Genomic DNA, 16,360 nt, shown 5'->3' with positions numbered 1-16,360 from the left:
TTTCTCAGCGCACACAAAAGAAATCTTTTTGTATCAAATCCGTACGCAATTCGTCCGAAAAAAGAACGTCGTAAAATGAATGACTCCTCCATGCAGCAGCGCGCGCGAATTCTGCCGCCTACTTACTCCTCAAAACGAAATGCTTCTCCATTATTTTTTGGCTTCCTTTTTCTCGCCGCACTTTGCTTACGTTTTTTTCATTCATAGCGCTGCTTGCAAGACCGGCGCGGCGACAAAGCTTTTGTTTCGTATTTTTTATTCGCCAATCTCACTCTCGACGTCAGCTCCATTCCGCCTTCTCACCTCCTTTCTTAACTTCGACTGGGCGCCAAGAGTCGACAGCGCACGAAAATGTGTTAATTTAATTAAAGCCCGTATTCTTTACTCCTTTGACGCACCCCTTTAATTCCCATGTCGTTGCATTTACGACGCGCGGAGCGCGCTCGCCGTCTCATTGTCTCACATCGGGTTATGCGAATAGGAGAATACAAATGCGAAGGACCAAAGGACCAAAGTGTGAACGTAACAAGTAAGCGCCAAAGGAACATTTCTTTCCATTTCCATTTGCTCGTCTGCTCGTGTTTCATCGCCTTTGGTTTGCCGAAGCGATGGCACGGAGAGATGGTCGCGGTCTTAAAAGTCGTCACGGTCGTCACCATCTTGCGAGGGTAATTTCTATAAAAGCAGGGCATTAATCAGTCAACTTGCTTCGCGACAACTCGAAGGATTCGACCGCTGTAAGGAGACAGTATAAACGCGAGGGCTTTCTGCGTCGTTTGTACGTTTGATACAAAATTGCGCCGAGGCGTTGAGAAAGTTAGGGTTGGATCTGATAAAAGCCGTTTTCTTAAAAGCAGTACACGAAAATTACCAATGACTTTTAGTCAAATCTGTATGAATAGAAATCAGATAAGATTTAGTTACACACAATGAAAGAAAAAAATGTTCAAACATTTCATCTATGCTCACAACACGCATCGCAAATTTAAACTTACTTAAACTCATACTTAACGTAACTCTGCTACATCTCGTACAAGAAGCAAACGCAACTCCAAGCTGACTTAAACCATTGTAAAATGGGAACGAATGCATCGTACTCGCATTGCGTAGCATTAGGCGGAATGTGGGAATTGTGTATGTTAAGTGAAGCTGTGCTTAGCTGCACTGCTAAAGTTCTTAAGTCATGGTATGGTCACTGTGGCAACAACACAACATCGCACAAACGCACCAACTCACAATACAAGAAGCTCTTAAATTATTCGTTCGCCGTTTGGCGCGATTGCTGCGTGTTGGCCGTGTGTTCCCGATGTACCACGTCTGCGCTTTCGAATTTACATTCGTCCCTTCGCCGCGTTTAAAATGTTTGTGCGTTTGCTGCGTGGTGCTAACAATACTTCCTTGCAAAAGTTTTTGGTGTTCTCAGCCTACCTGATATGGTCTTTGCTTGAACAAAAGTAGTTCTACTCACTGACGTGTACATGTGATGTGCACCAGATCACGCATTTAATGATTGTATATTACGCTAAGGCTTGATTTAAATTGACCACTAAATTGTCTATCCTTGTGTTGTTCTATGTCAGATTGCACAACTATCTCAATTCATGGCTTAGCTGATTTGGAATTTCAAGTTTATGACCGGATTGGAGGCTCTGGTATGCAAAGCATTTCGTGATTGTAAATTAATGTTAAGTAAATTTACAATTAGGGACGATCGTTACTGTCTTAGATAATTAACGTTAGATGCCTGGCATGCACATATATGTCGCATATATTTGGGCTAGGGATGCCGCAAGGCGACGGGGGTGTTGGCGGCACTCGAGCCAATTTGGTTGTTTATCGAGGTGTTTGCCTTCGTTCGGTGGGCGGCCGGTTGGCATCCGACCTGTGGCAAGGACACTACTAGACAATGGGACAAGGGGTTAACGACGGGAACGCCAACAACGCCTGGAATGGAGCCGACCTGAACATGGCAAACATCTGCAAAATTTGCTTCGTAAACTGGGAAACCAACACATTCCCTATATTTGAAATGTCCAACAGCTTCTACAGAAACTCTCCTCTAGTATATTCTACTTACAAAAAAATACAAAACAAACGCACAACTTTGACCTTTTCAAGTTAAGATAAATTCACACACTTTATTTTACCGAGCCAACTACCCTCTTGCCAGCTTAGTCCTAGATTCTTCGACGAGCGGAGAAATTTACTAAACGTTCAAATAGAGCGATGGGAGGAACGCAGGAGAGTCAATTAAATGCGAACCTTTCGCGCGTTGCGAAAACTCCTCGGGACCAAAAGGGATGCCAGCGATGCACGAATGCAAAGTGCGAAACATATTTTACATTTCCACACTCCACGACGTACAACTCGCAACAAACAAAACCTTCCCAGAAGATTCCAGAGCCAAGCAAAGGCAATCCTTTCGTTGGCGGGGTGCTTGCGGAGTTTGGGTAAACAAAAATTGATTACGCTTGGCTATTTGTTTATCTAACGCTCAAACCTTCACCGCCGATCCTTGCTAATGTTTTCCCGGCACGAAGCTCGAGAGAAACTTCCTGCGCGCAATTTACAATTGTTAATTGGGAAATACCTTCGGAGTACGCAAACAAGCGGAAGCAAACGGAATAAATGACTCATTGGAAGAATAAATGAGCAGAAGTGGTACTTACAATAGGCGAGGCTTCGAAAAGGCAGCAGAAGCATGAAAAGACAACGAAGAAGACTAATTAATATTAAATTTGTTAGACGTCTTTTAATTGAAATAAAATTTTCTTTAAACTTTTTAAAATTAATAAAAGCCAAAGCGTTTAAGCTATAAATTAAGTGCTAATTTCTTTTATGGGCATAATCGTGGAATTATTACTCAAAACCGATCAATACCAAATAAAGAATAACGAAAAGTGGTTTCAGCGTTATGTAAACAAGAATTACGACGTTTGGCAAGCACTGCAAGCACCGATTTCATAAATTTCTTCCATTCACCATGCAGCGCGAAAAAAAAATTGCACAGGTAAGTGAAAATTACCGTACTTACATTTCATAAATCCGGTTCGAATCGCAATTCCCTTTGCACAAAACACTGTAATTGCGAATTCTGAATATTTCCACAGATTGAGAAAGCGAATACAAGTCGTAATTGATTTAGTGCATAATTATATTGTGTGTATTATCCATTGATGTAATAAATTGCGTCAACCTCATTCAAAATCAAATTTTATTGCGTCGTTTACAACTGTTTTGCATCGTTTGTAATGCGCAGGTTGAGTCTTAAAATTAAACTTGTGAGAATTCGCATATATAGCTACGACTACGAGAGTCTCTTAAAAGATAAGAGGAATTAATGAAGTTTTGAGGCCCGAAATTTCGCAATGAATGCGAAGGGGAGATTGTTGGAACGCACAACGCCTGCAGGCAGCGATATAAAATGGCAGGCAGTTGGAAATTGGAGGATCAACTCTTTTGTTGCACTAATGACATAAGTTTTAATTGTGAAGGCGCGTTTTATGCTTTATGATTGCATGTTAAATGTGACTTCCTGTTTAATAGTGGCAGTACTCGTATATGGGAAAAAGGCAGATTATATTATTGTGAAACTTATTTATGTGTTAAACATAGAAACAACACAAAAAACACAGCACATCTACATGAGATAGTTTTAAATCCGGCTGAATTGGGACGTTAATGATTGTAATTAATAAACTATCCCATCTAATTAATAACATTGACGTGGGTACACGGGTTTGATGCATATGCCCAGCGGTCCAACCGCAAAGGCGTTCATTTAAATTCGGCGCTTTGCTTCGTGTGCGCTCTTCGCATGCGTTCATCATTCGGTTTCGTTTGTTTCTTTTGGCTCTTCTTTTGTTGCTTCTGTCTCGTCTTCGGTTGGATTCCCCCGACCACTGGCAACGCTCTCGTGTTCTTCTGATTCCCTTGTGTTTCCCATCAATAAAGCGCATTGCGTAATGGCGACCCATCGATTTTTTCTTAATAGCTCAATTTAATTTAATCGATTTTTCGACTTTGCACCGCAGAGTGATGCAGTGCCTCTCCCGAAAAAGATCCGCTATTTTTAATGCCCTCGCTTTTTCTTCACGGCTTTTGCCGAGCGAACGAGAGGAGTCGTCGATTCTTGCGATTCTTAATTCCATTCTCGATTCGTGATGTATACCCATCATCCGGATGAATTATTCCACACACATTAAAGAACAACTATACTATCCGTGTGAATCAATATATCAATTCTGGAGTAAAAGAAATCATGCATTATCAACATTATTTTCATTCAGTATATGCTCAACCAGTACAACTTATTAAATAATCATACAATCATTACATCGCCACTAGTATCAACTTATGATAAAATGTACAAAATTTACATTAATTATAAATATCAAATTTACAAGGACTGATGCCATCGCAGAAAAGACCATTATTACTGTGGAATTAAAGATCATGCATCCATGCCATAAAACCGAACTGTTTGAATAATTTTGCAATTGTGAAGATTCTTATTTAGAGTTTTTAAATGCGTTGAAAGCACTTCTGGCATACAAATGATCCTTCAATTGAACATTGGAAATTTGTCCTTCCACAGTATCTTCACCCTCTGTGTCTGCCCCAATGCAAGGTGGTTTTTGCAACTGCTGATTATCAATTACCTTACCATCCGCGTCCATGGAAAGTTTCAGTATTTTATCAGGTTTGCGCTTGATTTTCCGCTTTTTTCCAATTCTAGACTTAGACTTGTTTTTCTTTTTAGGCAATTTGGCAACAGTCGGAGGTGAAATATCAAGCTGACCATTACTTTTTTCTGTTGAACTTACTTCTTCAGCAGCTACATCAACAATTTGTTCATTTGCCAATGGAATATCATTGCTTATTCCATTTGTATTGAGTGTCTCACCAAAAATAATCATATTAATTTCATCTTTGTTCAAAATAATATCATGACGGGATTCATTTTCAGATTCCGATATATCTCTATAAATATGATTTGTTTCAGGAACCTCTGTATTTACATTTATCTGACTTGTAACAGAACTAGTTTCATCAAGGGCTTGAAAAATCGGACAGGCTTCGGAAGCAGGTACATGAACATCATTCGGAATATATTCGTTGCTTGTTGATTCTAATTTGGCATTATCGTTAACAACAGCATTTATTATAGATTCTTTTATAGGCTTAGAGCTTGTTGTTTGTTCTGATGTGAAAGCAGGATCTTTTTTACCCTTTTTCTTCTCTTTCAATTTCTTTTGGCGTTTGCTTTCGCGCTTTTCTTCCTTGTTATTTGTATACTGTTTTATTGCTTTCAAAGATATAGTCATTGTTATCCGACCGGTATTGTTGTCATTGTCTTTTTCTTCGATTTTACTCACAACCTGTGGTACCAAACTATCTTCTTTCATTGAACCCGAATGTTTACATGCTTTCGGCTCGTGGCTACCTTGAGGTTTATTTTCGGATAATTGTTTTGTCTTTTTTATAGAAGTGGAAGTTTTGCTTTTATTCTGATGAGGTCTTTTACGTTTTCGGCAATTATAAGTTTTTAATGGCAAATCAACCTTAACTTCAGGAACTTCCGATGGTATAACTGCATCTTTCTCATCTTCAGCTATCACTGGTGCATTCACATTTAAATCATTATTTGTTAATTTCAATGGGTCTGCCACATTATTAATACAATTATTTTTATACAATTTTTCAACAGATTCAATGGAATTAGCTTCAATTGAGTTTATTAGTTGTATTTGTTCCTCTTGACTACTAATTTCTATTTTATCTGGAACGGTCATATTTATCGGAGTATGGGATGATTCATCATTCACAGGCAGTTTTGTACTTTCCACCAAGCTTGTTTCAGCTTTGGAATCAATTTTTGGTAATTCTAATACTTTATTAGGCTGATGGGTTTCAACCACGGGCAACGTGTTTGAAATTTGTGACACGTTTTCTTTAATTTCAGAAATCACGGCAGGATGACTGTCAATACTTGCCGGTGCCAAAGTTTCAATTGCTGCTTGATATTGCCGCCTTTTTCTCGGTGGTAGACTAATTAGTACTTTTTCCTTTCCTCTGTCACTCGCACCTAATGGATTATCAACTTTTGGTAGTATATTATTTGTCAATGGTTTAGAATCAAAGTGTGGATACTTAAATTTCAACCACTTCATTGAAACATCCGGCCTTTCCTTGCTCAATGTAATTTCTTTTTGTCGACGCATCTTAAAATAGCAAACGCCATTTTTTATCGTTTTGTTGCAATTGGTACTGCTTTCTACAGAATTATGCTCAATTTTTTTCACAATTGACGTCTGACTTTTAAGTTTTACTTCTGATTGTTTAATAAATTGAAGATAGTGGTGCTTGAGCTGGTGTGCACTGAGAAGATTCTTTTCCAAGAAGTATTTATCACAATATTTGCACGGATATTCTAGAGAACGTTGAATGATGTTGTCATGTGAATGAAAAAATGATGAATGTTGATTTAAGTCGTCCCTGGAAATAACAATCCTGAGTGAGTTATAAACTTTAAAACTAAAGGTATTATATTACCGCGAAATAAATGGAAGATTGTAACATTCAACACACCAGAACTTGGCCAGTAAGTTATGTTCCTTCACTTTATGTTCAGACAAGCTTTCTAATGATTTAAATGCTTTTCGGCAATGACTTAACAAACATCGAAACTTTTTTCGTCGTTGATTTGCAACTCCTGCATGTGTTTTGTTGTATTCTTGCAATTGTTTTCCATAACTCTCCAAAGTAAGATCCATCCTACCAAAAAATGTTTGATTATACAATTCAATAATTTAGTATCTATGTAACATCTTACTGTTCATTCAAATGATGGAGTTGATAATGATTTTTCAACTCATTAAATGTATCACATGTGTGTCTACATACATTGATATTGCATGAGTACTGCATCAGTCTGTTTTCTCCAGAATTCAGAAGTCTTTGACTACAGCTACCAACTTCTGTATTTCCCACCTGTTGTGTGAGACACCAGTTCGAATTTCCATCTGCTAAAGGAACTTGAGAAGCTGTAGGCTGTCTTTGTGCTATTTTCAGTCCTAAATTTAATTAATTAATATATTATTCATATAGAAAATATATATATGTATAATGCCTACCTCCATTAAAATATTCATAATCTTGCAAATTTCTTGGTGACCTGCATTCATCCTCTGAGTCAAGGCATTGCACTTGCATACTAGAAGACATATTATTCTCTTGTTCATCATCATCTTCATTTTCACTGCATCCATCTTCATCCAAGAGAAACACAGGATGGTTGATTTTCACCTTGAAAATATTGAATGCAGGAATCACTCTATCATTCTCTCCAATGTCATCATCCAGCAAAGCATCAGCCAGTATCTTCTTCATGAAATACATCCATCTTATTATATACAGACATTCATGGCATATGTATCGACCATGTCTCAAATTCTCTTCCTGAAATGTTAATACATCATAAATATATGGAGAATTTCTATAGATAAAAACTTACAACATCCCCAAATAGCTGCATAATGTTTAAATAAGGTTGATTTACTGGATCATAAATACTGTAGCAAAATTGCTCCATTGATCTCTTGCAAAATAAACAGGTCTTGTAGCTCATGATGATGGCGTCAAGGGAACACACCGATTGCGGGAAATTTGTACAAGTGAATGTGAACTCAATTAATCATCTTGATTCTGTTGAAAAAAGGTTTGCTTTACGCGTACTTGGATAGTTTAATATCATATTTAACGCTGTATACAATGAAACAACTGTTAACCTATCTTTGCTTTCAATCTCACAGTGTTTGAGTGTGTGAATATTGAGAGAAAAGTGGTGGAACTTTTGCTTGGGGGCTGCGAATTAAACGCGTATTTAGAGAATGTATATATTAGGAACATAAATCATTATGTATTACAAGAATTAGAAATTTTCTATGCTTCACAGATTAATTTATAACTCCAATTATTGACCCAAGTGTAATTTGAAGAATTAAAAAAAACATGTTTAATTTACAAATATTATTGAATAATAAGTCAATACAATATGAGTTGTTTAAGATATTTATTTGACTTTAATAAATTGTGATTCAAATTCATATATGCCAACAGATTGATTAGCTTTATCATCATAATCTGCCCATTCTTTCTCACTCAAGTCAACATCATCAAAAACCTTGCCACTCTCTTCCACCCTTGCAATCCAACCTTCAGCAGGTGAAAACTCAATTGGCTCAATACCTCTACAGTCAAATGTTACAAGAGTAACAAATTTTCCACCACTGTTTGATGTAAATTTTCCTATTTTGTAAATAAAAAGATTTATGAAAAGTATTATTAGACCAGAAGGAAAAATTCATAATTACCATTACTGCCTGGAATAATATCAAGACTGTTTTCTCTTGAACACAGTTTACATTTTGCAAGGTAATGAACTTCAGATTTGCCCATTTTTGTTGGATAGGTCTGTGATTCAGTCACATCATGCCATTTGTCTGAGACTTCTCCACAGCTGAGACATTTGATCTTCAGCAAAAAGTTATAATTTGGATGGATTGTATATAACTCGTCAATATTCTCAAGATTGGCTTTAATTTGCAAGCTGATTTTCACCATTTTTGGTCAACTTTTACTTTAAATGAGTGATATTGCTGTTACCTCTGTATTTATTGCTTCTGTTACTGTGTACAGATGATGTGCATATTTGGATGCCTACATATTCCTTTTTAATGTAGAAGATTTGAAATACAGTTTGCAGCGTGTTTGCGTTCTAGGAACAAAAAATAAATTATATTTAAGTAGCCTTATTATTTAAATGTTTATATCAATAAATTCACGTATTAGTAAAGCTTGGGGTAGCTTATGACCGCTGCACCTTGTTCAATTTGAGCAGGACCTCACTCGCTGGGTTCCTCATTTCATTAAATGAATACAACTTCGAATTCTTAAAAAAACAGTAAAATCTTATATAAAAATGCAAGAAGCTGTTTATTGTTGCATAAATTTGCTTGTGAATTACATTCCATAATAAATTATGGTGAATCATCTGGCAAAGTAATGCACTAACTTGTTAGGTTTTAATGTTTCCATAACTTCCATTCGTCTGAAATATGAGTATTTGCTACAATAAACATAATTACAACACCTACCAATCTTCCTCTATGCGCGAGTAAAACTGCAATAATATTAAAGAAATCCAAGCAAATTATAAGGGGTAAAAAATTCTTAATTCATCAATGTTTATACATTTATTATGCATCAATCAAATTAAAAATATTGAATATATTGTAATGTATTGGTAACATAAAACGAACGAGTATATCGATTTATCCAAGAATAAAATGATTATAACTTTGATTGATGCACACAACAATATATCCTCAATATTAAATAAATTGGACTATGATAAGAATCATACAATGATATTTCATTACATAATGAACACTTTTGCAACCTCAAGACAAAGTAGGTACATAATCTTTATAACTTTATCTTATTTACTTGGCTGAATGTTTATTTGAGGGAACAAGTATCTTATTGTGAAATGTATGCACACATATTTCTTTATTTTAATTGCATCATAGAGCTTAACATTTTTTCAAACTTGTGCCTAAAATGTGAATTGATGGTAATCATTCTGAAACAAACTGCTGTAGTAACAACCAAGAATTCATAGCTGATCAATATCAGTGCACAATCGTTGTAAGTACTCTTTAGTTTTATATATGCATTGAGGTTTGTTAAAAATTTCCTTGATTACAGCATACATTTTTAAATTAATATAATTCCGTCTGGGCATATTCGATAGTGTCTAGTTTCACATTGGTTCTATTGCTACTTTAAATGGGAACTCACAGAATAACAAATTGGTGGTTCCTATTCGCAAATCAAATGAAAATTCAAAACAAAACAGTTTAAAGCAATAAAACAATCACTGATTTCCTATATCATAGGAAAGCAGGGATATTCCAGTTTGAATAAAATTTGTGCTACAAGTCATAGACTTCTTTAAAGTCTTACAACTTTAAGAAGAACACATCTAATAGCTTGAAAACCATGTCAAAACGTCTCTTGTAAAATATTCACACCGTTTTTCAAGCTTTGACCTTAATGCAGCATTAATATTTAAAAATGAAGATTTTGTTGGTCAAACCCAACAAACACACATCTAATCTCAATTTATACATTGTATTTCATCTTTGTAGATTGCTCTACTAGCATTTAGTAAAAGAATAGAAGCCTCTCTTGATGACTAGCTGTTAGCATTCTCCAGCCTTTTTTTATGCTCAGATATTGCCAAATTGCTCTGATGCATATTATGACACCTACAAAATTATTTGAAAAATTATTACCTTTCGAATATTGTTCATTTCAATTCATACCAAATGTCATTATTAACCACCATAGCCAGCTTTTGTCCCTGGATGCAATATCAGTTGACTCTTTCACAATAATGGTCCATTTTGCCAGGGACAAACCAAATCCTGCTAATGCCCCATATCTTGATGCAATTGTATGGCAGAAGCACATCAGAAGCAAGAAACCAATCCAATTAAATATAAATGCAACTAAAACACAAAATACATAATCATTAAGATCTATATAATTCTGAATGAAATCATATTCTTGATGTTTACCAAAGAATGCAATGATAAACATAAAATCTGTGCCCAATAGACTAGTGTCAACATCATCATTTGAGTCTGCATGGAGTGTGTTGATATCTAGAATCCTGTGTGCATGTGCTGGCTGTCTGAACTCAGAAGTTTGTGGTATTGTAGACTGCCCTTCAAGGATCTTTTCTCGCTGAACCTCCTCATATGTTGGCAACTTGCTAGCTACCTCATAAGGTGGTGGAGCATAAAAGTCGGCCTTAGGAGGCGGGATGTCATCACTGGCAGCAGAATCCACAACGTAAGTGTCACCAACTTGGTGCACTACGGAGTCCTCCACGATTGTGACCTCAATTTCATCCAGATTATTCTAAAACATTTACTTGCATGATTTATGCATAACAATAAGATATGCGACGTACTTGTTCTGGTGATATTTGATCAATTGGCTGCGGTGGTGGTGGAGACGGTACTGGTATAGATATTCTCACCATTATATAGATAGATATTATTTATTTATCTCTTCGCAAAACATTTATCGATATTTTTATTCGGCGATAACTTCAACAAGAATAACAAGGAGAACAAGAATAACAAGATGGCTGAATGACATTTACGTGCACTGTTGCCGCTTACCAATTTTGATTTTGTAAAACGAGTAAATATTTTAAGCAGATAAAAATGGTAAGTACTGATTAAACCTTTAAAAACATCATTAATATTGATTTATATAGTATAAAAATAATGTTTATTGATTAAAATTATGCCAATTTATTTTTAATAAGTTATTAAGATGAATCTAACTATAATAATGAAGCAGAGGCAAACAAATTAAGTAGCCTCATATATTAATTTATTAGTAATAAAATTGAGTATGAGTACTACTACTCTAATTTCAATTTAAAACCGGCCTAATCAAGAAATAATTTGTATTGCACTAGTTCAATGTATTGCCGTTTGAGGCGCTAGATGTCAGAACCGTTTGGTCTACAAGCGGCAAGCAAAAAAGCAACAGTTGATCTTGCGCTCCCGTCGTGTTCGTTGCTCTATAAATATTCCTCTTGCAAGCGTGTTGTTATTATTGTTGAGAGATATCGAAATTTACGAAAACGTTACAAAGAATAATAACGGTAACTAGCTGTGATAAACTGCGTGCATCTGATTTATTTTGTGTTCATGTGTTTTTCGTTCTTATCGCATAAAAGAGTAACGAGATTGGTGAATTTCAAAAACAATAGTCGAATCGCGTTCGTATCGAGAACAAGTACGATGCATGCCACGAACGGATGCACTGTAATAAATATATAAATAAAACTACCGGTTAGCGACAGCGGGATATTTAAATTACCAATAAATCGCAATCATTGAACACTCTAATCGCTGTCGTCGAAGACGCACTCATTGCTGTTATTGGATTATTGTTTTGCTAGCCGCTGCCAGCAGTCGAGAGCGACGTGCGGACGACGGATGGAAGTAATCAGATGCTACCGGCTGTGATATAAGGTACTGTTATCGTTCAGTTGAGTGCAGCAGCTCAGATTCGAGCGATGTATGAAGTACGAATGTTAAAAGGCATGCATGATGTGATGCCCGCTTAAATGTAAACAGAAACGGCTCGACGCGTTTGGGTTTATTACGAATGGAATGCATGGCCCGGCGACGGTGGATCGTTAGGCTTAATTTAATTAATGCCGCTTCCTCGGTTTCTTCGTCGAGTTGTTCTTCGACAACTCGGTGAGGAGTCGAGGTAAGTCGTGCTCGAGTCCAGTTTGTTGCGGCGAACACCTCTACCCGACGTTCGGTTCTTCGGGTAAAGGCCAGCCGGAGAAGAAAGAAGTTATGAATAAAGCAAGTACAGGTTTCTGTTCAGGTACACCGTTGCAATGCGGTGTGTGAGCGCAGTGCGCACCTTGCAGTACCATGCGTGATGTAACTGCATTGAGTAGGTGCCCGATGGTACACCCAATGCGTTTAATTACTACGGGCGATGACTTGTTGTGATTGTACTTCCAGGTGTTGCGCTGGCAACCACCAACCAGTTCAATCCGTGCCCAAAAGTTTCATAATATCCGGTTGTCACACTTAAATTTCGAAGAAACTTCTTCCTAAACTTTTCCAATCGTTTGTTTTTGTTGCCTTGGTCGTTTTATTGTTATCATTTGTTTTATTGTGAGGAATATTTGCCGTTGGATGATTATTTCCGTAAATTGAGCCAAAGTCTTTCAAAGAACCAAGTGAAACAATTACAATTTGTAGAGGACGATTCGTCGTGGTCTCGCAGATTTTGCGTTGTTTTGTTCTCGCCAGTGACATTTCTTTCATTGTTTGTATTATTCAGTCATTGCTGACTGGCGTTTATTGTAGATGCATTCAACGCTCCTGTTTTTAATGCTCATTTTTACCACGCCAGCGAGCGTTTCGTTGTGTTCTGATTAATTTTATCCTTCTATATCTGCGAATATCTAACGATTTCAACAACAATCTTCAACGTTTTGCGTGCATTGTTTTGTCAGTCTCTTCGTTAGAAACTTTTTTCTGTTTTCTTTAACGTCCGCCTTTTTTCTATTTCCGCCTTTAATACACGCAGAATTACACTGACTGAAATATCTATCAATGCGCATCTCTTTAGTCCGACATTCAAATCATTATGTTATCGTTTTACCTGTTGTTGTGGAATTAGTAAAAAACCGTGGAGGAAGCAATGAAGGCAACGGTAGCTTTGCCATCAACATTGACGGCATAATGAAAAGAATCTACAAACTTATAAAATAATAAATGCAGATTTCTTTCGCAGTCCGATGCGCGCCGCGCTCTGTTTGTCGCCTCGTTGCGTTACTCATTTGGCGTTTTTAATTGTCGTCTTTATGCTTTTGTAAATTTCGTGCGTTTCGTTTTTGCTCATCGCTGGCATTGCAGGACGCTAACGTCGCTAAACCATCGCTAACGATTGCCAACATTGACGTTCCAATTGTAATAGCATTGTTAAAAACATTTTAATTGTTTTTTGATTGATGACCGTCTGCTAAGTTTCACCATTACTATTTAATAAATAAAACTTAGACCGCGAAATGTTTAAAAATGTGTCGCATAGGTTTTTTTCTCGATTAAAGCCGGAAAATCCAAAAAAGTTTTTTGTTATAATTTCAGATTCGACTAAACTCGTAAATACATTCTGGAAAAGCAAATAAAATGCGCATAAATATATATTGCTATTGCGTAGCATTGTGTGGCACTATTAATAGCTATAAGGATGACGAAGCTGTGCAAACGAAGCATTCAAATGTTTGAAAATTGAAGTGTAGGAAAACATTGTGCAATATTTTAAGTTTGCCAAGCTCGTTTGTGTACAAATGTCATTAGCCTAATCAGATATTGTACACATTGTAAACAATAAATATTAATAACGTTGATTGCATTAGTGATTATGATAGATGTGATTTCGTGCCTGCCTGATTGTTTGACGAATATAATATTACCATTGGTACTCTTCAAGTGATGCTCATTCAAGCTCAAATTGCTCTAAATTGAATCCATAATCAATGCCGACAATAACTCAAGTGGCACAAGTCCAAAGGTCATACTTGGTGAATAATTACAGTTTTTGTTGAATATAAATAATTTACGCTTTTAAGAACGGAGAATAACATTTCCTGTTATTAAAATCGTTTAACGCCACTTGCTAGACATAACCCTCATTAACATCTTACATCGTGTTCAGTTTTTCACTTCCTTTATAACACCCCATGTGGCAAACATTTGTGTCGTCGATTTGCTAGTTTCCCGTTTTTTTTCTCTTTTGTGATGACTGGAAATTCTAAAAACTTCGGCTATTCCAGCTACTAATGTTGGCTGAAATTGGTAAGACTTAGTTTTTGGTTGTTACTTTCGGTACCCTTAGATTTATTTTAACGACAACTTGTCACATCCAGAACGAGATTGGAGCACTCTCCGATTTTATGTGTATATACGGATTGAATAGGATGGTGAACTGTGGGATTAGTGAATGACTAAGTAAATATTCCACTTGCTTATATCGCTGCACCGAGGGGCAAACAACTCGATGAGACATTCGCCTCATCAAATCGAACCGGCGTGGGTGTAAAAAATAAAACGAGAAATAGTAAACATGCATTTTATTTCGTTTCATTTTATGATTGTATAGAAATTCCAACAAAAACTTGCGGAAGTAAGCTGTCTTCTTATCGATATTGTCATTGGAATTTTAGCCTAATTCATCAATTTACGACCTGCACTTCCTGTTTTCAGGTTGTTCAAGTTTTTAAACACACTAAAAGCTTTTCGGTATCTTTATTGTGTAAACATTTGGTGTTTTATTTTTTAAATGCACCCGTTATTTATCAGTCTTTGGCTGCTGGGGCAACATCATCAACGTATCTGTTTCATCGCGGTAAATTATTAAAAGCCCATCTTGCGGGAAGCCGCACACGCGTACCTACTCCACGCGGCAATTTTTAGCAGTGTTTTGGGAAAATGGGAAGCGGGAAGCTTATTTACTGGAGTCGAGACGCTTCGCGTGCACAGACACACACACACATACACACGAACACACTCTTCATTCGGCTGGATACCGCGGAATGCAAGGCAACCGAAAATAGACGCGTGTAACATCGTAGTTTTGGACGCCAAGTGTGACTCCTTAGAGAGTCCAAACATACGATCCGAACGAAAAATACCCCAAAAAACAACCTTCGGTTTTCAAGCAAAAACGAACTTGCCATCTCTATATAGAGCAGTAGGTATTATGCGGGAAGTAGATGTAAACCTAGTTGATCTTTTTGCGCGCCTTCCTTCATAAACTGAAAGTAAACGAGCAAAACGCCAATGGTTTATGACATGAAATAGGAAAATTACGAGTGAAGCTCATGTATCAAAACAAGAAACATTTGGAAATGTTGCACGTATGCCACAGTTCTGTGTGTACGCACTTAAATTTCTGTTTTTTCAAAGAGTTAATTGCGTAGAATGGTTTATTTACTTTGTGTGGACAGTAACGCACTTCCGTTTTGTTGCATAGCGGTTTAACGTCATTATGGCGCACATTTCATAAGATTTATAGAAGCTTTACCGAAAAGTAAAACAAGACATATTGTTGACTTTATTAACACAAATCCACATCGTTACAACTTTCAACGTGGAAACATTTCTTAACTTCGTTCGTTGTCATTCAAACCATCATTTACGAATCAAGTTTTGAGTTTTAATGGTTAGAAATGTAGATTAAGGAAGAAGGAAGAGAGATGAATATACTAGCCATTATCAATTATGGTAATTGGCTTCGCCGATTAATTATGTTTAGGATGAGTTTTAGACGCTTAGCTGCTAGTTAATTATAATTGGCAACATTGACGACGCAATCTACAGATCTTAACAATCTTCGTGATCGTTTGATGGAGTTTATAGACATATGGTATGCGCATATTTTAATATAATTTACGAACCTACTTTGTTTTACGAATTTATTCAAATTCTTAGCAAACTTTATGCGAAATTGCTTTTATCTGTGCGCAAATATTTAAATATGAAGAGTGAAATCTTTCCTCTAAAGGAAGTAATTACTGTTTATAGGTTAAACATCTACTTGTTTGGCGAAACTAACATGACATTATTTCAAAATGGACCTGTTTACAGTTTATATTTTATTCGTATATTGCTGTTTCTTGAATAGTTTTTACAGTGGCCAGGCAAGCCGATTCGTTTATTGGTTCATTGATCTTTTT

At 36.5% G+C, this 16,360-nt stretch overlaps 4 protein-coding genes across 6 annotated transcripts in view; 1 reads left to right on the top strand and 3 right to left on the bottom strand.

Moving 5' to 3' along the window:
• Positions 1-4,264: 4,264 nt before the first annotated feature.
• On the bottom strand, positions 4,265-7,842 carry LOC135792224 (uncharacterized). The gene is made up of 5 exons (XM_065302835.1): positions 7,517-7,842; positions 7,137-7,461; positions 6,836-7,076; positions 6,556-6,777; positions 4,265-6,498 (listed from the first exon to the last, which is right to left on the bottom strand). Exons 1-5 carry the CDS (start codon positions 7,628-7,630, stop codon positions 4,512-4,514), a joined length of 2,889 nt encoding a protein of 962 aa, XP_065158907.1. The 5' UTR covers positions 7,631-7,842; the 3' UTR covers positions 4,265-4,511.
• A 215-nt stretch (positions 7,843-8,057) lies between these two features.
• On the bottom strand, positions 8,058-8,710 carry LOC135792225 (UPF0587 protein CG4646). The gene is made up of 2 exons (XM_065302836.1): positions 8,376-8,710; positions 8,058-8,310 (listed from the first exon to the last, which is right to left on the bottom strand). The coding sequence occupies exons 1-2, from the start codon at positions 8,623-8,625 to the stop codon at positions 8,075-8,077; spliced, it is 486 nt and encodes a 161-aa protein (XP_065158908.1). The 5' UTR covers positions 8,626-8,710; the 3' UTR covers positions 8,058-8,074.
• Positions 8,711-9,242: 532 nt separating this feature from the next.
• Ndfip (Nedd4 family interacting protein) lies at positions 9,243-11,245 on the bottom strand. The gene is made up of 4 exons (XM_065303043.1): positions 11,045-11,245; positions 10,647-10,992; positions 10,392-10,577; positions 9,243-10,334 (listed from the first exon to the last, which is right to left on the bottom strand). The coding sequence occupies exons 1-4, from the start codon at positions 11,114-11,116 to the stop codon at positions 10,231-10,233; spliced, it is 708 nt and encodes a 235-aa protein (XP_065159115.1). The 5' UTR covers positions 11,117-11,245; the 3' UTR covers positions 9,243-10,230.
• Positions 11,246-11,660: 415 nt separating this feature from the next.
• The window catches only part of LOC135791993 (uncharacterized), a 31,516-nt gene continuing 26,816 nt past the window's right edge, over positions 11,661-16,360 (top strand). For all 3 annotated transcript variants that reach the window (XM_065302611.1, XM_065302609.1, XM_065302608.1), the window contains exon 1: positions 11,661-12,125. The gene's annotated coding sequence lies outside the window, so the exon portion shown is untranslated. The remainder of the gene's footprint in view (positions 12,126-16,360) is intronic.

This window comes from Atheta coriaria, unplaced genomic scaffold, assembly GCF_025399875.1.
Source record: "Atheta coriaria isolate IRGN ID8LTWV9N9 unplaced genomic scaffold, Caltech_Dcor_3.1 hic_scaffold_5_pilon, whole genome shotgun sequence".
In the NCBI taxonomy this organism is placed as follows: Eukaryota; Metazoa; Arthropoda; class Insecta; order Coleoptera; family Staphylinidae; genus Dalotia; species Dalotia coriaria.
This window is presented reverse-complemented; position numbering and strand designations above follow the sequence as displayed.